The 22,682-nt window shown below is 37.5% G+C and overlaps 1 protein-coding gene across 1 annotated transcript in view; it reads right to left on the bottom strand.

Annotated features, from left to right (window-relative positions):
* RNF145 (ring finger protein 145) overlaps nt 1-22,682 on the bottom strand; it is an 82,792-nt gene that overhangs the window by 23,713 nt on the left and 36,397 nt on the right. Inside the window, 3 exon segments of the mRNA XM_042782191.1 lie at nt 4,109-4,284; nt 7,854-8,089; nt 17,275-17,366. Coding sequence (XP_042638125.1) covers nt 4,109-4,284; nt 7,854-8,089; nt 17,275-17,366 — 504 coding nt within the window.

Genomic DNA, 22,682 nt, shown 5'->3' with positions numbered 1-22,682 from the left:
ACTTTGGTCATGTTGTCAGAAGGGACTATCCCCTGGAGAAGAATATTATGCTTGGTAAAGGGGAGGGTCAGTGAAAAAGGGGAAGGCCCTTAATGAGATGGCTGCCATAGTGGCTCCAACAATGGGCTCAGCTATAGCAAGAAATATGAGGCTAGCGCAGGACCATGTAGTGTTTCATTCTGTTGTACACAGGATCATTATGAGTTGGAGCCAACTCAACAGCACCTAACAACATGAAGAACTAATGGTCTGTTCCACAGTCAGCTCTTGGCCTTGTTTGGGGTGAAGATACTGAACATCTCCATCGTTTCCTTCCACGGATGTAGTCGATCTGATTCTACTGTATTCCATCCGACCAGATGCACATGTATAGCTGACACTTATATTGCTGAAAAAAAGTATCTGCAAAGAGTAAGTCACTGGTCTTGCAAAATTCTATTATGTGATTCTATCACCAAGGCAATAGTTTCCAACTACTGATGAAATTTTCTGTTTTTCACTTCTGCATTCCAAACACCAGTAATAATCAATACATCTTGATGGCATGTTTGGTCAATTTCAGACTGCAGAAGTTGATAAAAATCTTCAATTTCCTCATCTTTGGCTTTAGTGGTTGGTGTGTAAATTTGAGTAACAGTAGTCTTAACAGGTCTTTTGTAGGGGGTGTGGATATTATCCTATCATTGACAGCACTGTAATTCAGGATAGATCTTGAAACATTCTTTTTGACAATGTATGCAAAGCCACTCCTCTTCATCATTCTCAGCATAGACGACCATATGATTGTCTCATTCTAAATTGCCAAATCAGTCCATTTCAGCTCACTAATGATTAGGATACTGATCTTTGTGTGTTCCATTTCATTTGTGACAACTTCCAATTTTCCTAGATTCATACTTGGTACACTCCATGTTCTGATTATTAATGGATGTATGCAGCTTTCACCTCCCATTCTGAGTCGTGCCCCATCAGCCAATGGAGTTCCCAAAAGCTTTACTCTGTCCATGTCATTAACATTGATTCTACTTTGGGGAGGCAACTCTTCCTTAGTCATAATTTTGAGTGACTTCCAACCTGAAGGAGCTCTCGTGGTGTAGTGCCTAAGGCGTCTCACTGCTAACCAGAAGGCTGGTGGTTCAAATCCACCAGCCACTCCTCAAAAGGAAGATTCAGCAATCTACTTCCCTAGTGATACTGTCTCGGAAACCCAAAGAGGGGTCACTATGAGTCGGATCTGACTCGGCAGCAGTTGAGTTTGGTTTTTTTTATTGGTTCTAATCTGAGAGACTCATCTTACAGCAATGTATCAGACAACATTTCAGGACTATTCATAGACTTTTACAGTAATATATCAGTGTTTCATTACTACTCCTAAGGTTTTCACTGGCCAATTTTTTCAGAAGTGGATGGCCCCATCCTTCTTCCTAGTCTTACTGTGGAAGCTCTGCTAAAACCTGTCCACCATGGGTGACCCTGCACATATCTGTAGTACTGGTGGCATTGCCTCCAGCCTTATAGCAACACATAAGCCATCACAGTATGACAAACTGACAGATCAGTAGTGGCACTACACAACAGATAATAAAATCTGATTTAAAGCACCAATGAATTCTAGTGGCACACTTAGGTTATTAACAACAGGATTGTTTATCTTTCTTTTTAAGTCTAGGTATTTTTTTGATCATTTAAAAACTCTACATAAAATTTTATATTTATATTATATGCGATTAAAGTGGTAATTAAAACAAAAAATTCACTGAAGAATTCTACCAAACATTCAGAGAAGAGCTCACACCAAAACTTTCAAACTTAAGGCATGGAAAAGTAAAACTACTCCTACACTTGTTCTATGAAGCCAGCATAACCCTGATAACAAAGCCAGAAGACACCAAAAAAGAAGAAAATTACAGACCAATAGCCCTCATAAATACAGATAAAAAAATTTTCAATGAAATTCCAGTAACTAAATCTTAATCTAAACCACAGTTACTATTTGCTTTCCTGTGCACCTTCTTTTATTTTAAGCATGTTAATGAAACTGATAGATGATATTGAAATTGGAGGGAAACTGCTAATGCAGTGGATAATAAAGTCAAGACTGAAAGGAAAAAAAAAATCAACTAGCCAAAGTAAGAAAGGTAAAATTTCCTAGGAATAAATGTAAAATACAGTATTACTTCAATTTACTTATACAAACACAAGTAGAGAATGGGAATATGTGCCTTAGTAACAGTTTATGTGGAAAACATCCTAGCTACTTCAGAAGGCAATTAAAATCTCATATCAAATTAGCAGAAATAGTCTCTGCATAGCCATAGTCTCTGGATCCCTAAATTGTTAGACCACAACAGTCAAAGCCCATTAAGCCTCATTTTCTAGTCTATCTGGCCTGAAAAGAAAAATATATATATATTTATATGTATAAATACACATTATGCACGTTTGTTATATATATGGAAATAAACAACAATAAAACAGTCAATAGTGAACTGGCTGTTAAAATGTGTTTAACTCTGGTAACAATTTATTGCATGGTTATAGACGTTACTTATTAATTGTGTTAATTTTTAGAAAGTACAAAATCTGACTCAGTACTAATACTATTTAGTGTACTTAGTTGTTAAAATAGTTATCACCTCATGACATTTTTATACTGCTACTGTATATAGTTCTCCTGGAATGTTATAAAACTCTTCTATTGATATTTAACATTTTACAAATGTTTAAATTTTAATAATTAATATGCTCCGTAAGGGCAGTATTTCTTAATCTCCACATTCCCTTTACCACTTAGTCCACAATCTCCACTACTTTGGAGAACTAAGAAACAATAGTTCTAATAACTAGAACTCCAGGATCTTTAACTTTTAAACACCTGTATTTACCTTCTGTTGTTGTTATGTGCCATCGAGTCAGACCCAACTCATAGTGACCTCTCCTTAGGTTTCCGAGGCAGTATCACTACAGAAGTAGATTGCCCAACCTTCCTTCTGAGGAGTGGCTGGTGGGTTTGAACCGCCAGCCTTCTGGTTAGCAGTCAAGTGCCTCAGGCACTAGGCTACCAGAGTTCCTTCTAGGAGGATACATTTTCATTATTGCCTTTCAAAGTGAAAATGAGCCACAGAACCAAGATGTATACCTATGTGCTAGATTCTGGTGTCTTTAGATTCAAATTTAGAGTAAAAAATAAGAGAAATGTGAGTCTAGCACATGCTCACAACAAAGATGCTGGTAAGAAATGGAGCTGAATGATGTAAGACATTTTTTAAAAATTCAATCTTAATAAGTCTTGGAATTTTATAAGGTCAAACAGTAAAATACTATGATACAACCAGTTTGCATTTACGTGACTCCCAAAATAGAAGCAAAAAAATTAAAAAATATGAGAGTATAGTGACAGAGTACCAGTCACTGCTCCGCCTCTTTCAGCAACATCACATGTCAAGTTATTCTGTGGTACATTTATTTTCCTCAACTACAGAACACTAATGATAATAACAGCACATACCTTTCAGGTTTATTGTAAAGATTAAATGTGAGGCAAAGTATTTAGTAGCATGGCTGGTATATGTTCAATACTCAATATTTATTTTTAATAATAAATTTTTATTTACTTGACCCAATTTAAATTTATATTGAAACATTATTTTAAAAATTTGCTACGCATCTTTATGCACCCTTGTTCCACAGTGCTGCCAAATGTACCACCATTATTACTGTATTTTTTTCACATATAACAAGCCACATAATAAAATACATAACACACTGAGGAAACTGAGGTGTGTAGGGGTCGCACATCTTGCAAAAAAGCATAATGTGCATAATTTGTGTAAAAATAGTGTATTAGTATCTCCCTGTACTGTATAGCAGGGATCATGGAGCTGGCGTGGGATCAGGCAGTGTTTCATTCTGCTCTGCATAGGGTCACTATGAGTTGAAGGTGACTCGACGACACATAACAACACTGCGAGACCTGAATGAAATCCTATCTTAATTAAATATGCATTACTGGACTGCGATTAATAGAGATGATTCACAAAACGTACTATTCCTAGATCAAAGTCTTAACTTCCTATGGCTATATACAGTACCATATGATCTTAATTACCTTGTCAGAAAAAGGAAAAGAAGCCTCTCACGTGATGCAGGCTGATCTCGAGTACTGAAATAGGAGTAAATCTGAAGAGCAAATAAAACAAGCCAGAAAACCATAAAAAGAACAGGAACTACTAGTTGATTCCACAGAGACATTCCCAAGGCTAGAAGGCCATATACCTCCACCACCTGAATAAAAAAAAGATTTTATCAGTTCATATAGACAAACATATCATATCACTTCAGTAAATACATTTAAACAGATTAAAGTACCTAATGAGAAAAATTAAGTATCTTGTTATTGAAAATTGTTTCAGCTAAATTCCTTTAAAGTTAGCACTATACAAAGTTAATTACTAGCACAAAGTTTTTTTTTTTTTATTTAATTTACTGATTTTGTTTCATTATTAACAATTGACACACACACGGTTTTGATGGCAACAACTGCTGTAGTTGCATTCAAGTTGTTTCCAACTCAAAGCAACCCTAAAATACAACAGAATAAAACACTGTCCGGTCCTGCAATCCTCACAATCATTGTTATGCTTGAGCCTGTTGTTGCAGCCACTGTGTCAATCCATCTCACTAAGGGCCTTCCCTTTTTCTTTGACCCTCTACCAAGCATGTTATCTTTCTCCAGGAACTGGTCCCTTCTGATAGTGTGACCAAAGTATGAGAGACAAAGTCTCACCATAATCACTTTCTAAGGAGCACCCTGGCTGTGCTTCTTCCAAGAGAGATTTGTTTGTTCTTTTGGTCATCAATTCTTCTCTGGTCTTCTTTATTCACAACCAGCTTTTGCATGCATATGAGGTGACAGAAAATACCATGCACTGGGTCAGGCACAAGAAGCTTTGGTGGTATGGTGCCTAAGGCATTTGACTTGCTAACCAGATGGCTGGCAGTTCAAACCCACCAACCACTCCTCGGAAGGAAGGTTGGGCAATCTATTTCCGTAGTGATACGGGCTCAGAAACCCAAGGAGGGGTCACCAGGAGTCAGATCTGACTCAACAGCAATGTGTTTGGTGTTTTTTTCCTGGGGGGGGGGGGAGAATCAGGTGCACCTTAACTGCTTTTTGATACTTTATGAGGTATTTTGAAGCACGTTGTTGTTGTTGTTATGTGCCATTGAGTCGGACCCGACTCATAGCAACCCCTCCTTGGGTTTCCGAGGCAGTATCACTACAGAAATAGATTGCCCCATCTTCCTTCTGAGGGTTTGAACTGCTAGCCTTCTGGTTAGCAGTCAAGTGCCTTAGGCACTATGCTACCAGAGCTCCTTTGCAGCACATTAGCCCAGTGAAATACATTGTTTGATTTCCTGACTGCTGCTTTCATGGGCATTGATTATGGATCCAAGTAAAATGAAATCTCTGACAATTGCAATCTTTTCTCCCTTCATCATGATGTTGCTTATTGGTCTAGAGAGGATTTTTGTCTTATGTTGAGGTATAATCCCTAATGAAGCCTGTAGTCTTTGATATTCATCAGTAAGTGTACTCTAAGTCCTCTTTGCTTTCAGGAAACAAGACTGTATCATCTACATATTGGAGGGAGATAATGAGTCTTCCTCCAATCCTCATGTCATATTCTTCATGTAGTCCACCATCTCAGATTATTTACGCTGCATATAGATTAAATAAGTATCGTGAAAGGATACAACTATGACGCCCACCCTTCCTAATTTTAAACCACACAACATCCCTGTGTTCTGTTTGAATGACTGCCCCTTGGTCTATGTGTAGATTGTGCATGAGCACAATTAAGTATTCTGGAATTCCCATTCTTCAACAAATGTACCTCAATTATTATGTTAGTATCTCCCTGCATTGCCAGAACCAAATGAAATTCTATCTTAATTAAATATGAAGTACTGCAATGTGACTAAAAGAAATAATTTGCAAAACATAAATTCCTATATCAAAGCTCTATCCAGATTACTATTAAGTAATAGAGATCTTTTAAGTATTAAGCACAGTTAGATTGACTTACGGATTCTAAATTGAAAATATTTTCATCTGTAAAACAAATTCGTGATCTACAAAAAAACTTAGTCACAATTAATCTCTTTTTTCCCCAACTAGAAAATATTAAAAGAAAATTGGCCATCTAGCTGCAAAATTATCAAGAGAGGTAAAGCGATCATTTGGGGACAGAGAATATTCTTCTTCCTTTCTTTGCTAGGAAAAGCAGCAGCACCAAAAAGGACAAACAGAAGAGGGCTTCCATAAGATTTTAATATGGTGTTTGCACAAAGTCCAAATCACGTAATGCCCTATGCAATTCTTCCCTAGTTACAAATTTCCTAGTCTGTAATTCATTTTCCCGATCTGTACCTGGTGATATACAAGTTTTATGGCAGCCAAGAGAGTAAGCATGACATTAAAAAATGGAGGCTCTGTCCTTATGATTTTTAAACAGTTAAAATTCATTTATAAATATTTACTCAATATCTGTTTATTAGAAACTAAGAAAGTTCCACAAGAGTAGATTCAAATGAGAAAAACACATAAACTAAATTTGCCATCCTTACTCTGAATACAACTACAACCTTTCCCCATGGAGCAACTCTTCACTCAATGTGGAAATAGCTTCCTCTTCTTTGGAAAAGTTACCTCCCAGAAAATGATCCAAGTGAACTGTATAAGATAAAGGAAGGAAGGAAGGAAGAACCAAACTAAGGCCAATAACTTAGGAAAATTTTTCTTGAAGATCTCCTGGGGCTACAAGGGTAGCTTCACTGAGTCTTATCAATGTGGTCAATCTGAGAGCTTCCTGTACCTTAATACTACAGATACATGGTCAAGAGGTAGAAGAGAATGCCCATTTGTACCATACCAATTTTAAGATCTATTTTATACACTGAAGCTTAATTATGGAATAAATCAAACAAATATTTCTCTCTCAAATTGTCTATTGTGTGTGTCATGGAGTAATGTACTTTAGAGCAAATACTAAAAAAAGTAGGGAAGAGGCTAGACCCTAAGAAACACATTATACTGGCATGAAATTCATCACTTATAACCCAGAACTTTCAACTTTTTAGCTTTAAAAAATTAGGCAAAGGGACCTGTATTCACAGCAGGACCATATAAGGAGAAAAATCATGATTTGACATCTAGGTATTCACTTCTTTTTCATAGTGAAACCTGTGAGAGTTGCAACTTGATGGGACTGCCTTATTTATCCAGGTCTTGCAAGTTTTATTTTTTTGATAAAGTGAAGTCTTACCACTTTTCTATCCTCTGTACTAGTGGAAAGTATTCGTCGTCTTTGACAGGTCTCCTCCTTTTATAAGTTGTGGCTTTTACAAGTTTTACTATACTATTATCTTCATTACAATAACTAAAATATACTGAACACTTACCATCTGCCTGTCATTGAACCAGGGGCTGGATATACACTAACTCATTTAAATCTCACAGCAACCAGATGAGAAAGGTGCAACTGTTCTTAGCTCCATTTTACAGATAGTGAGGGTAAGTGATTATCCCAAGGTTACGTAGCTAGTTAATGGCAGCACCAGGAGATGAACCCAGATAGTCTCCTCCAGAGAATCATTTCATTTTACTGCCTCTCAAAAGAACTTCATATACAATCTCATCTTAAAATCTCAGTTAAAAATAACTGCTACTTGGAAACTATAACACAGGATGTTATCACGACTATGGTTCTTAAAGAAAAATGAACTAAACCTGTAATGCATTTGATACTTATGAAGTATTTTATCTACCTGTGTGTGGCTGCCTTTCTTACCTGAACCAATTCTCTATACGCAGACTTAGCAAGGTTATATGGTACTAAAAGATTTGACCCAAGAAAATACAGAACTTCCAATCCAGTAAAAATCATAGCAAATTTGTTGATGATAACAATAGTCTCCAGAGGAACAAGGCAGAGTCGTGCTAGCAGAGGAAGCATGTGAGCTGAAAAGAGCCAAATCTGCTTTGTTTTCATGACACAGGAGCATAAAGTACACACCACCAGCTGACCTAAAGAGAGAATACGCTAATTAGTATCCACAAAATAACAAAAAACAAGAAATACTGTATACAAAGATGATGGTGGCTTTATTAGTAGTCTAACAGGCTGCTTTTGAAGAAGTCTAACATATTAGATCTCTTGGATATATTTTAAATCTAATTTTAACATCATATGACATAATTATACATTCACCTTTGTTGAATTTTGAATATAATCAATTCTCTGGGATTGACCTGAAAGCACGTATCTCTACTAGTCTTCCTCATGTTCCAGATGGCATGTACAATATGGTGAAAGTTGTAAACCATGTCAAATATAATACTACAATTCTGTTACTGTCATTTATATGTAGGGTTTTCCAAAGGTACTCTACATTGAATTGTTCTAGTCTATAATGAAAGCATAAAATTGAAAAGATAGTTACTTGTTCAAGATCACATTACAATGAGATTTGTTCTAAGGTTTTCAATCTTAATTGTTTTTACAGGACCACATAGCCTCCCCAAAGGACTCAATCATGAAAGTTAAAACTGAAAAGTTTAAATAAAGTCTTCTCACAGAAGGTTACACAGAATTATACACACACACACACATATGATAGAAAATCAAAATGAAAGAAATAATCTCCCATCATGCATTAAATGAAGTTATTGCATGCAAAGCCCTAGAATTGTATTAGAACAGTGTTTTATTCTGTTGTATTTTAGGGTTGCTTTGAGTTGGAAACAACTTGAATGCAACTACAGCAGTTGTTGCCATCAAAACCGTGTGTGTGTCAATTGTTAATAATGAAACAAAATCAGTAAATTAAACAAAAAAAAACTTTGTGCTAGTAATTAACTTTGTATTAGAAGCATAGTAGGTGCTAATAAATTAGCTATTCATAAATGTTTTTAAAAAACCATCATAGTGTGTATACTTTTCTGTAACCAGTTTTATTCATGTAGTACATTGTATATCTTTCCATATTAATAAGTATGTATTATACGTATTTATTGTACCATACATATTTATGAACTGGCCTGTGTTTTGTGCTGTTGCACATTAAGTCACAGAGTTGGAGTCAACAGCATCTAATAACAACCAACAACATACATATACATGTTTATTTTTAACAGGTGTATGGCACATTACAGGAGCTCTGGTGGCATAACGCCTAAGCCATCTGACTGCCAACCAGAAGGCTGGAGGTTCAAACGCACCAGCCACTCCTTGGAAGGAAGATTGGGCAATCTACTTCCACAGTGATACAGCCTTGGAAACCTAAGGAGGGGTCGCTACGAGTGGGATATGAAGCCATGGCAGTGAGGTTTTTTTTTTTAATGGTATAGTATAATGACTGCATATGATATAATAATGTTAACATCTGCATTACTACGGCTCCCTATATAAACAATATACTATCTTAAAAATATATGTGGTACCTTCTCCCATGAAGCATTGATTTTAGCCTTTAAAGAACTGATACTCAAATAATATGACAAACATTTATAAAAGCACAAAAAAGAGAAAAACCCACAAAGATAAAGATAACATGAGGAAAGGCCACCAAATGAGCTATGTAAACAACATTTTGGAAAATGGAGAACAAAAGAGATGCAAGGCAAGCCACTATAGTTTCATCCAAACCATTACTCTTTCCCCCATGGAAGAATGAAAAACTAGGGAATTAAATAAGTCTGCATGTCAGAAGATGAGATCTTCTCTGTTCCCTGAACACTCACTCTCAAGTTTACTGCCACATAGCTCTATCTACTGCCATATGCTGCCCCTACAGGGAATAGAAAGACTCCTCTTTGGGGAAACTGGCCAGTACAATTAATTATAAAGATCTATCAAACCAAACCAAACTCAATGCCACTGAGTTGGATCCGACTCAACACAACCCCTCCTTGGGTTTCCGAGGTGGTGTCTCTATAGAAGTAGATTGCCCAATCTTCCTTCCGAGGAGTGGCTGATGGGTTTGAACTGCCAGCCTTTGGTTTAACAGTCAAATGCCTTAGGCACTATGCCACCAAAGCGCCCACTGACAAATCCCTCCCCCCAAAAACCAGGCAGTTCTACTTGATTGCCCACTGTGGAACACACAAGCTGGTAAACCCTAATAAGCTTCTCATCAACAACTTACTAGCTCACTTTAATACAAGTGATCAGCCAAGGATCCCCAGATTTGATTTAACTAGCTTATGGTTCAATCAGTGTCAAATGGGCTTAGGCATCAGTTATTGTATTTTAAAAATATATCAAGGTGATTTAGTGCCTAAGGCATCTGACTGCTAACCAGAAGGCTGGCGGTTCAAATCTACCAGCCACTCTTCAGAAGGAAGGTTGGGCAATCTACTTCCATAGAGATACAGCCTCAGAAACCCAAAGAGGGGTCACTATGAGTTGGACTCAATGTGACAGCAGTGCGTTTGGTTTTTTTGATTTGCTCTATCAAGAAAGACAAAGACCCCCCAAAAAAAGAAAAGAAAAGAAAAAGAACTCAGAGGAGATGGACATAATTCAAATGAGCAAAAGAAAGCTTCAAAAAGTCATAATGGCATCAAAGAGGTATATATCTATGAACTAAGGGACTGCTATAATAAAAGCAGCATTCAGAAAAAAACGAGCTTTTGAATATTCAAAATATGCATGAGAAATAAAAATGCAATAAATGGGTAAAAGTTCAGAAAACCCTCAGAAAGCAAAACAAAAATCTAAGAGAGAGAGAGAAAAGGAGAACAGAACAGTGAGAAAATCAGGGAGTTAATGTAGGAACATTCATATCCAACAGGATTTCCAGGAAAGGACAAGAGAAAACAGGAGGGAAGAAATTAGTAAGAGTTGAAAGAGGTTTCCAGGGAATGCGACATGAAAATAAGGAGGGGTGGGGCAAGAGAGTATTGATCTTTATCAACTGACTTTTAAAAATAAGTACATGCATTTCTTTAATGAAAAATAAAAATTAAATTAGAAAGTTAAAACACTGAAGGATTAAACTAGAAAGTTAAAACACTGAAGGAAATGTTTAAAATTAAAAATGATTAGAAATTTTCATTCTAGCATATCTTACTTTCACTGTATTCATAGCACTAGTATTTAGATCTCTTTGTTCTGCATGATGTAAACTTCCTCTAAGCACTGAAAATTCCCTTAAGTTTATGCCAGCACATGCAGTGCTCAGCTCTGGGGTTACAGGCTTCATTTGTCCTCTTCCACAGAAGAATATGACTCATTTGATACAGTCTTTTTAAGAGACTATGTGAAAGAAGGAAGGGGTCATATTGTTAAGAGGAATTTCCCCTGTAGCGCCAGAAAAATAAAGTTACTTATTTTTTTGATGATCCTATTCCATCTGGCAATTCTGAACAAATCAAAATCACAATGCACTCTTTGGATTTCAGGATTACACTATTAAATAGCTCCAAGTTATGACAACATGTTCGAATTACTTCGTTTCTCATTAAGAGTTCTTTATGACATGGAAGAAAAGGAGTGGGAAGTTATTTTAAAATCAAAGTATGTTACTTTGAAATCAAAGTTGGAAAAAGAAAAGAAAAGTGCTTTGGATATTGTTTTTATTTCCAATTAAATGAGTATTAGTTGAGTATATACTAGGCACAGACTACCATAGTCAATGACAAAATAATTTAGACTTCAGATTTATACTAAATTCATCTGTCACAAAACAAACACAAGCTTTCAAACCTAGAAAAATGTTTTCATAATTGAATGTCACCATTATTGAACACACCGACTCACAGGATATATTCATAAATCAATTTTATCTCTGTCATATCCCAAATACTATCCTATCTTTTCAAACCCACTCTGTGAAAATTAGTTCTTCTCATGCCTTGATGAAATCTAAGGCAAGACCTGTAACTTTTCTAATTTCTCTTAAATTATACAGTCTCAATCCAATAATAACCAAAATGTTGGAAATGATTTAAATGGAAGCTTCTTCCTTTCTCTAGCTCAGGTCTCCTAAAGGGCCTGCAGTTGGGAAAGGAGGTAGAAAGGTGGTGGCAGGCATCGTCCTTTCTTTACCTAGCACAGCCATCTACAACTGTTCCCCTGACTCAACAAGGACTGAAATAGGTAGGGAGGAAAACAAAGATGGGGGAAGTAGTAAAATTCTTCCTTGACCTGTAGTCATGATGCTTTGCCACTAGTACTCTCTGGACCTGGGCTATTTAAAAGTGACTTACTTTCTCCTGGGTTCTTCTGAGATTGTTCCCATCACTATGCATCATTCATCTGCAGCACTTTCAATGCCTGTCACTTCCTCTAGCTGTTTCTGGTTCTCTCCTCTGCTCCTAGAAATTGGGAAGTTCAATCCCCAATTGGGTCTTCTCATCCCTCTAAAGGGGCCCTCTTAGATAGGGCTTAAGAAAATCGACATAGACTTCCAGTAAGATGGAGAAATAGGCAGATAAGCAACACAGACCCTCTTCAAAAAAGAAAAGAAAAACCAATTGATAGAGATATAGAAGATACTCCTGGAATGCTGAGCTTTGAAGAAAACTATACAGAAGTGGATTAGGCACCAACTAGTGGAAAAACCCGAACGAAAACAGTGAGTACAGAGATAATCAGAGTTGCGGACTGTCAGCTACTCTGATGAGACCAAGAGCCTGAGTATTTCCAAGTGGTTTTGGGACCTGAGCATTGACCTAAAGATCAGTCCCAGTCACCAAAGGCTGCAGGCACAACTGCTCTGGTGGCCTATGACTAGGAAGGGAAACAGCAAGGAGGGAGACAACATGAGCTGTGGACTTTCTGCTGCTGTCTGGAGGGCGCAGTCATTTTGAATGTTTACAAGCGGCGGCTATTTTCAATGCTTTCAAGTGGCAACCATTTTAGATTTTAAAGTGACAGCATTCTCATTCAGATTCCAGGGACCTAAGAACAGGCCCTGTTTGCCAGGGTCGGCAAGGACATATGAGAGGCTGACAAAGGAAAGGAGACAGGTGGTGAATGTGTAAGTGCTGTCAACTAGTCAACAGAAAAGCACAGCACAGCACCCTTCCTGCATAGGTAACATACAAACAGAACAAAGAAAACGAAAACTGTGGTCAAGTCAATCCAACATATAATCACCAATTAAATATAAACACAAAATCATCACAATGCCTTGGAGACAACGAGCATCACACTCCACATAAAGAAGCAAGATAAAACAGAAGAAACAAGTGACTAGGATACAGACCCAAAACACATCCCCGAAGAAGATGCAGCATTAGAACTCCCTGATAAGGAATTCAAAAGAATTATATTTAGGTATCTTCAAAGGACTGAGAGACAGACCAAGTAAAACACAGACAAAACCTTAGAAGAATTCTGGAAAAATTCAAATACAAGAACAAAATGACAAAATAAATGAAAAATTAGAAATGATTCTAAATCTACAGATAGAAATCCAGAAGATTAATACTAAATTGTCAGAAATAGATTACACATTGAAAGGGCAGAGGAGTAGAATTGATGCAATGGAAGACAAAATTAATGAGACTGAAGACAAATACCTGAATACTTCTTTGGAAAGGGATCAATCAGAAAAAAGATCAAAACAAAATGAAGAAACCCTAAGGTTCATGTTGGGTACCATCAAAAGGAATAACCTACATATCATTGGAATTCCAGAACAGGAAGAGAAAAATGAAACCAGTGAGAAAATTGTCCAAGATTTGTTGGAGAACTTCCCTGATATGATGAAAGATGAGAATATATCCATTCAGGAAGTCCAACGAACCCCAAACAGGATAGACCCCAAAAGAAAAACACCAAGACATATCATCATCAAACTCACCAAAACCAAAGACAAAGAAAGAATCCTAAAAGCAGCACGGGAAAAACAAAAAGTTACCTACAAGGGGCAACCAATAAGACTAAGCTCGGATTTCTTGACAGAAACCATGCAGGCAAGAAGAGAGTGGGAATGATATATATAAAACACTGAAAGAGAAAAATTTCCAACCAAGAATTATGTACCCAGCAAAACTGTCCCTCAAATATGATGGTGAAATTAGGACATTTCTAGAGAAGCAGAAATTAAGGGAATTTGTTAAAACCAGACCAACCTTACAAGAGATGCTAAAGGGAGCTCTTTGGACAAAAAAGTAACAGTCAACAACAACTGACCATCAACACACCTGATGATATAACCCAGAAACCAACCCAGTTATGGAAGTATCCAAAGTAAATAAGCCTACAAGATTGTAAACAGGGAACCAGAGACACCAACCCACAAATGAGGACAACGACAAACCAAAAGGAGAGAAAAAAACCTGTGTTGTTACAGAACTTGTAGATGGTAGGGAAGTCAAGACAACTACAAGATAGAACGGACTGTTCTAAACTTGGGAAGAAAACTATAAATCACAGGGTAACCTCAAAGAAAAATGATGAACCTTCACATCAAAATAAAAAAGAGGACCAGCATAATAATTCAGCAAATACTAAAACAGCAATGAAGGAAGAGATAACATGATTCATAAACAAAATGAGCTCAGCATAGAAAATTATATGGAACAAAGAAATCGACACAATGAAAAAGCACATGACAAAAATGACAGCAACAAATTCATATTTGCTGATAATTACATATCTGGCAAGGGACTTAATCTCTAAGACTGATGGAAAACTCCAAAGCCTCAACACCAAAGAATTAACAATCGAAATGAAAAATGGGCAGAAGACATGGATAGACACTTCACCAAGAAGGATATTCAGGTGGTCAGCTAATACATGAAAAGATGCTCACAATCACTGTCCATCAGAGAGATGTAAATCAAAACAACAGTGAGATATACCATCTCACCCCAGCACTGATGTCACGGTTCAATGAGACAGAAAATAACAAATGCCGGTGGGGATGTGGAGAGATTGGGACTCTCAGACACTGCTTGTGTCTGTGAAGTGACACAACCACTGTGGAAAGCAATATGGCGATTCCTTAAAAGTTGGAATTGGAGTTTGACCCAGAAATCCCATTATTAGGTATATATCCTAGAGAGGTGAGAGCCAGGATAGAAACAGATGCACGCTCATGTTCATCACAGCAATGGAAACAACCTTATGTGCCCATCAGTGGAGGAGTGGATGACCAAACTATGGTACATAACATACTGGAATGCTATGCAGCACTAAAGAATAATGTAGAGTTTGCAAAACACCGCATTAATATGGATCAACTTGGAGGACATTATGCTGAGTGAAATAAGTCAATCACAGAAGGACAAATACAGTATTAGTTCAGTGTTGGGGCGGGTCAAGGAAAAGTTTATATATATGGAGGGAAACTTTCTTTGTTGATTTACAGGGGTTGAAGGGGAGGGAGGGAACACTGCAAAAAAAAAAAAAAAATCATTGACCCTATCACTTTAGTTTTGTGTATTTTTCACTGTACATAAATTATATTTCAATAAAATACAAAAAAAAAAAAAATCCACATAGATTCTTGGGGCCCTCATCTAGACCACAGGGCAATCACATCCTTTGCCGCCACAAATCAGAAGATAGAGGAGAATTCTACAAGTCATTTTCACTCTACAGTCCAAACACTCAACAGGCACCAAGCCCATTGCTCTATGTTTGGATCAGATTAGAATTATAATATGAGCCACATAAATAATTTAAAATTTTCTAGCAGCTACATTTAAAAAAAAAAGAAACTGATGAAATTAATGTAACAATCTATTTCATTCAATGTAATATACACCACCAGAGCTCCTTAATATAATCAAAATACTATCACACAGACATTTAGTCTATGTAAAAATTACTGAGACATTTTGCATTCTTTTTCATACTAAGTGTTCCAAATCGAGTGTGCGTTTTATACTTACAGCATCCCTTAATTTGAACTAGTCATATTTTAAGTGCTAGTTTGGATGCTGCAACTTTAGATTCCCAGGTCTGAGTCAAACATCAGTCCAAAGTATCCCTGAGCCACAGGCACTCTGTGTCAAATGTCTCTAAGTAGTCTACTACTTATAGTATTTTTATGCAAATAACAATATATCCCTTCTACATTTGTTTACCAACTGCTGCTTCCTCCTGGGAAGTGTTTTTGTAAGTGCCACTATGCCAGTTTATTTTTTTTTTAAATATGGCACATGCTATTTCCATAAAAATACGTAATTCTTTAGATGTGCGGGAGTAGGGAGATGTTTCAGAGAAAACTGCTCTCTTTGAAGAACTCCAGTCTCCAATACTTGACCTTTTAATACCCTCAACTTGGATGAGTTTAAGAGTCACAAAACAGGTTTTCTCTCACTTCCTCTCTTGCAACACAATCATGATAAGGTCTGGTACTTCCATATAATCTTTGGCTTTAGCCAGCATTTCTATTTTTAACATTCTGCCACCTGATTATTTCAATCATGTGACATGTTCTTGAGGTTTCTAGAAATTTATTTTTATTTAACTAGAAGGAGCTCTGGTGGTGTAGTGCCTAAGGCATTTGACTGTGTACGTTTGGCAGTTCAAACCCACAAGCCACTCTGCAGAAGGAAGACTGGGCCATCTACTTCTGTAAACATTTACTGTCTCAGAAACCAAAAGGTGGTCACTATGAGTCGGAATCGACTCAAATGGCAATGAGTTTGTTTGTTTGTTTTTAATAGAGTGACAGCTTTCATGAACAATAAATACATGTCAAACATGATATATTTCATTTTAATCTTACATGTAGTAATAGGTTTTATTTAAAAATTAATTTTCTCAAATTCTTAAGATACCCTTAAAAAAGAAAGAAGCAACTATGGGATATGTATGTTCGTGGTTGTTAGTTGCTATAGAGGTGATTCTGACTCATGGTAACCCTGTGCATGCAGATGAGAAACACTCCATAGGGTTTTCAAGGCTGTCACCTTTTGGAAGCAGGCTTGCTTTCCAAGGCCATCAATGGGTGGATTCAAACTACTAACGTTTCTAGTAGTCAGTCAAGCACTTAACCATCTGTACCACCCAGGGACTCCTATGGGATACGTATAGTACAATAAATAGATAAAATAAACATTTATGCACATGAAAAGACTAAGTAACTATAACATCTAACAATGGCTGTATTTCGAAAAAATCACCATGAATTACTTTTAAGTTTTCTAATTTTGGGTTTTTTTTTGTTAAGTATTCACCAATTTTATAAGGAAGTATAAAACGTGTTAGTTCCCATCTATTCTTCTACGTCTTTTGTAAAACTTACCTATTAAGGCTGTGGTAAACCGATTCATGGAGAGAGGTTCTAAATACATTGGTCCTTCATAGGCAGATTCCAGTTCACTTCTAACATAATCCCTAAATAAATGATAAGAATGTGTTAGATATATTCCAAGAAGTATGATGGAGAGAAACAGCTATAGCAAAGAATTCTTATGAAAGCAAGTTGTTAACAACATCTATTTCCTTTCATTTATGCTCAGAATTTATGAGAATAGTCTTCAATTGCTTGTTCATGCACTGGAAACAGACCCAATTTATGTAAACTTAATTTTACTATGCAGAAAAGGAAGCCAAAACTCCATTTTGTCGGATTCTCTTTCTTCCTATGATCTTATTAAATATTTTCTAAAAACCAAAAACCAAACCCACTGCCATTGGGTCGGATCTGACTCCTAGGGACCCCTCCTTGGGTTTCCGAGGCGGTATCACTACGGAAATAGAATGTCCAACCTTCCTTCCAAGAGGAGTGGCTGGTGGTTTGAACTACCAGCCTTCTGGTTAGCAATCAAATACTTAGGCACTATGCCACCAAAGCTCCCTATTAGGTCCAATAAAAGCCAGCTGATAAAAAGCCCCAACACTTCTACTTAACTTACCGATAATACGTCCTAATATCACATTGAATTTCCCCTTTTGATTCTCCTTCACCCTGCTCCTGCCCTTTTTTTGTCCACAGTTTTGTTCCCAATGATTATTTGCAGAAAGAAATTCCTTCCTTTTCTTTGACTGTTGAGAACCTAATTCATTTCATTTTAAACCAGTTTGAAACCACTGTCAAGTATTTCTGAATAAACTCTTATGGCTATATTTACTTTTTCCAGGAAAGCATTTCCTATTAGGCAATCAAGTTTAATTCCAAAAGCTAGTCAAAAAAGGAACGACCATTACATAACCATCTGAGAAGGTATTGCCAAACTTCAAATTAAAAACTAAAATAACCTTTTAAAACAGAAACAGTTTTAAGGATTTTAACTAAAAATCAATGTCTAGAACTAAGCACCAAGGTGATTTAACAACCCCTTTCTACAACTGTATGATGATTACTTCTAACACATAATGTATTCTATTGAAAGAGAAAGGCAAAATGTCAAAATAAATAATTTTAAGGCAGCCATTCTTAACTGGGGGTAATTCTGCCAGAGAGGGACATCTGGAAATATATGGAGACATTTTTGGTTTTTACAGGAGGGATGCTTATGACATCTAGTGGGATGCTGCTAAACAAGCCTACAATGCATAGGCCAGTCCTCCACAACAATAAATTATCAAGTCCAACATGTCAATCCTACCATGGTTGAGTAACCCTTATTTTTGTTTTGTTTTGTTTTAAATTGTGATTTGGGTGAAAGTTTACAGAGCAAACTCACTAGCCATACAGCAGCTCACATACACTGTCTCATGACATTGACTACAATTTACCACAATACAACAGCTCCCCTCCCACTTCCTCCCCATAGTTACCTCTTTCCTGTGTCCTTCCCTCCATGCACTCTTGCCCCCTGACCTGTCTCTCTGTGCATACACAGCCCTTCTATTCTCCCATGACTGTTCTCTCCAGGGAGTGTAAATACCTATTGGAAATGTTGAGCTCATATGCCTGTCTTTTGTTCGGCTGGAAACCACAGGAGTAGGTTCAATTCCAGACCTGAAGCGCAGCTAGGGGCCATAGTCTCAATGGTTCCATCGGGCTCTATCAGACCAGTAAACCTGGTTTCTCTGGTTTCTTTTTTTAAAATGATTTTGAGTTTTGTTCCACATTGTTCTCCCATTCTATCCAGGATCTCCTACATAGATCCCCCTCTGAGTGGCTGACAGTGGTAGCTGGGCACCATCTAATTCTTCTGGTCTCATAGTTGTATAGGCTGAGGACTGCATGGTATACCAGTCACTTGGACAAATTGTTTCCATGAATCTTTGGTTTTCTTTATTCTTCTTTGCTCTGGATGAGGAGAGACCCATCATTGCATCTACATGGCTGCTTGTAAGCTTTTAAGATCCCAGTTGCTACTCGCCAAAATGGATGTGGAACAATGTTTTGTGCAGTATGTTACACTAATTGAGCTTGATATCCCTTGCGACTATGGTCCTGAGCTTGCAGGTTCAACTACTTGCTCCCTCTGGGTAGCTGACTGTGGCCAAAAAGTGACTACAACTTTGACCCTTCTCAGCTCTACTATATACCTGGGAATTCTTACAGAACATAGCAGTACACTTGTAGAAACACTCTCTGCCAAACCTATACATGGTATTGGGTACACCTCCCCCATACAGACATACATAATAGTTCAACCTGTCCATCCATCTATCCACCTGTATATCCACGTTTGCCTTCATTGACAACGCCGTACTGTATGTGCAAAAGGGTTCATCTTTGTTGTCTGTACCTACCGTGCACCTCACTATGTCTCCTTCCTCAATGCCACCGTGTTGATCACTCACATTTGGTACACTGCCCTTCTTTTCACACAAATCAATACTTGTCTCTACCTAACAGTGTTCCCTCTTCTCTCCTCCCACTCCTGGTAACCAACAAAGAAAATTTCCTTCCATATATAAACCTTTCCTTGACTTTTTACAGTAACGGACTGAGAGAATATTTTTCCTTCTGTGACCGACATATTTCACTGAGCTTAATGTCCTCCAAGATCAGCCACATTATGTGGTTTTCTGAAGATTCTACATTATTCTTTAGGGTTGCATTAGTATTCCACTGTGTGTATGTACCATAGTTTGGTTATCCATTCTTCAGTTAATGGACACCTAGGTTGTTTCCATCTTTTGGCTAATGTAAATAGTGCTGCAATGAGCATGGGTGTTCATATATCTGTTCTTGTCCTGGCACTCACTTCTTTAGAATATATACCTAGTAATGGAATGGCTGGCTCAAATGGTATTTCTAATTCCAAATTTTTATGGAATCACCATACTGCTTTCCACAGTGGTTGTATCATTTTACAGTCCCACCAGCAGAATATGACAGTCCCAATCTCTCCACATCCTCACCAGCATTTGTTATTTTCCATCTTGTTGAACTCTGCTCTTAGTGCTGGGGCAAGATGGTATCTCACTGTTGTTTTGATTTGCATCTCTCTAATGGCTACTGATCATGAGCATTTCGTCATATGTTTGTTGGCCATCTGAATATCCTCTTTGGTGAAGTGTCTATTCATGTCTTCTCCCCTTTCAATTGGATTATTTGTCTTTTTGCTGTTCAGATGTTAAAGTTTTCTAAAAATTCTAGAGGTAAGCCCCTTGTCATTTATGTCATTGCTGAATATTTTTTTCCCAATCTGTAGTTTCTCTTTTGACTCTTTTGGAGAAGTCTTTGGAAGCACATAAAAATTAAATTTTTAGAGGGTCCCATTCATCTGGTTTCTTTTCTGCTGTTTGTGCATTTGGGGTTATGCTTGATAGACTATTTATGCCATGTATTTGTTGTTCTATGTGCTGTCGAGTTGGACCCAAATCATAGTGACCCCTTCTTGGGTTTCCCAGGTGGTATCACTACGGAAGTAGATTACCCAACCTTCCAAGGAGTGGCTGGTGGGTTTGAACCACCAGCCTTCTGGTTAGCAGTCAAGTGCCTTAGGCACTACGCTACCAGAGCTCCTGTGCCATATATTGTTGTTGTTATGTGCTGTCGAGTTAGATGCAACTCATAGTGACCCCTCCTTGGATTTCCGAGGCAGTATCACTACAGAAGTACAATGCCCAATCTTCCTTCCGAGGAGTGTCTGGTGGGTTTGAACCGCCGGCCTTCTGGTTAGCAGTCAAGTGCCTTAGGTACTATGCTACCAGAGCTCCTATGCCATATATTAGCACCCCTAAATCTGCCCCTAGTTTTTCCTTGAGTAACTTTATGGTTTTAGGTTTCACATTTAAGTCTTTGATCCATATGGAGTTAGTTTTTTGTGTATGGTGTGAGGTACAGATCTTGTTTCATTTATCTTCAAAGATACCCTGTTTTGCCAACACCATTTATTAAACACTCTCTTCCCCATTTAATGGATTTTGGCCCAATGTCAAAGGTCAATGGATCTATTTTTAGGTGCTCAATTCAATTCCACTGGTCCATATGTCTGTCATCATACCAATACCAGGCAGTTTTGACTACTGTGGTTGTTTAGTAGGTTTTGAGATCCAGCAGTTTGAGACCTCCTACTTCGTTCTTCAATAGTGCTTTGCTCATTCGAGGTCTCTGCCTTTCCATATAAAGCTAGTGACTGTTTTTGCCATATCCTTAAAGAATGTTAATAGGATCTGGATTGGGATTGCATTGAATGTATAGGTTGCTCTGGGTAGAATTGACATTTTCACAATGTTCAATCTTCCTATGCACGAGCATGGTATGTTCTTCCATTTATGTAGATCTGTTATGGTTTCTTGAAGTAGTCTTTTATAGTTTTCTTTGTACAGGTATTCTGTGTCCCTGGCAAGATTTATCCCCAAGTATTTTATTTTTTGGTAGTTATTGTAAATGGTATTGATTTCATTTATTTTCCAGCAATCTATTTGCTGGTCTAGAGGAATCCAACAGATTTTTGGATGTTGATCTTGTATTCTGCCACAATGCTGAATCTCTCAATTAGTTCCAGTAGATTTTTTACTCAGTCTCTTGGGTTTTCTAGGTATAGAATCATATCATCAGCAAATAGGGATAGTCTGACTTCTTCTTTACCAATGTGGATGCCTTTGATTTCCCTTTCTTGTCTATTGCCCTGGTTAGGACTTCCACTACAATGCTGAATAGAAGTGGTGAGAGAGGGCATCCTTAGCTGGTTCCTGTTCGCAAGGGGCATGGTTTCAGTCTCCCTCCATTGAGAATAACGTTGGCTGTTGGTTTTGCATATACGCCCTTTATTATGCTAAGGAATGTCCCTTCTATTCTTATTTTGCTGAGTTTTTTTTTATCAGGAGTGGGTGCTGGATTTTATCAAATGCCTTTTCTGCATCAATTGATATGATCATGTGGTTATTTTCCTTTGTTTTATTTATGTGAGGGAAGACATTGATTGTTTTTCTAATGTTGAACCATCCCTGCATACCTGATACGAACCCCACTTGGTCATAATGAATTATTTTTCGATATATTGTTGGAGTCTATTGGCAAGGACTTTGTTGAAGGTTTCTGCATCTATATTCATGAGAGATACTGGTCTGTAGTTTTCCTTTTGAGTGATGTCTTTGCCTGGTTTGGGTATCAAGGTTATGCTTGCTTTATAAAATGAGTTAGGGAGTTGCAAAAATGGCAAGGAGGCCACATGTTCTGACCTCCTCTAATCTCACAAGAGGAAGACAGCAGTAACCCAAGGCCTATTACTGCAAGGCCAAACATGCTGCCTCCCTCCAGCCCTTTCACCAACCGTTCCTCCCAAAGCACCCACCACCTCT

This window comes from Orycteropus afer, unplaced genomic scaffold (genome assembly GCF_000298275.1).
Source record: "Orycteropus afer afer isolate SDZICR_OR568_19922 unplaced genomic scaffold, OryAfe1.0 scaffold00257, whole genome shotgun sequence".
In the NCBI taxonomy this organism is placed as follows: domain Eukaryota; kingdom Metazoa; phylum Chordata; class Mammalia; order Tubulidentata; family Orycteropodidae; genus Orycteropus; species Orycteropus afer.
This window is presented reverse-complemented; position numbering and strand designations above follow the sequence as displayed.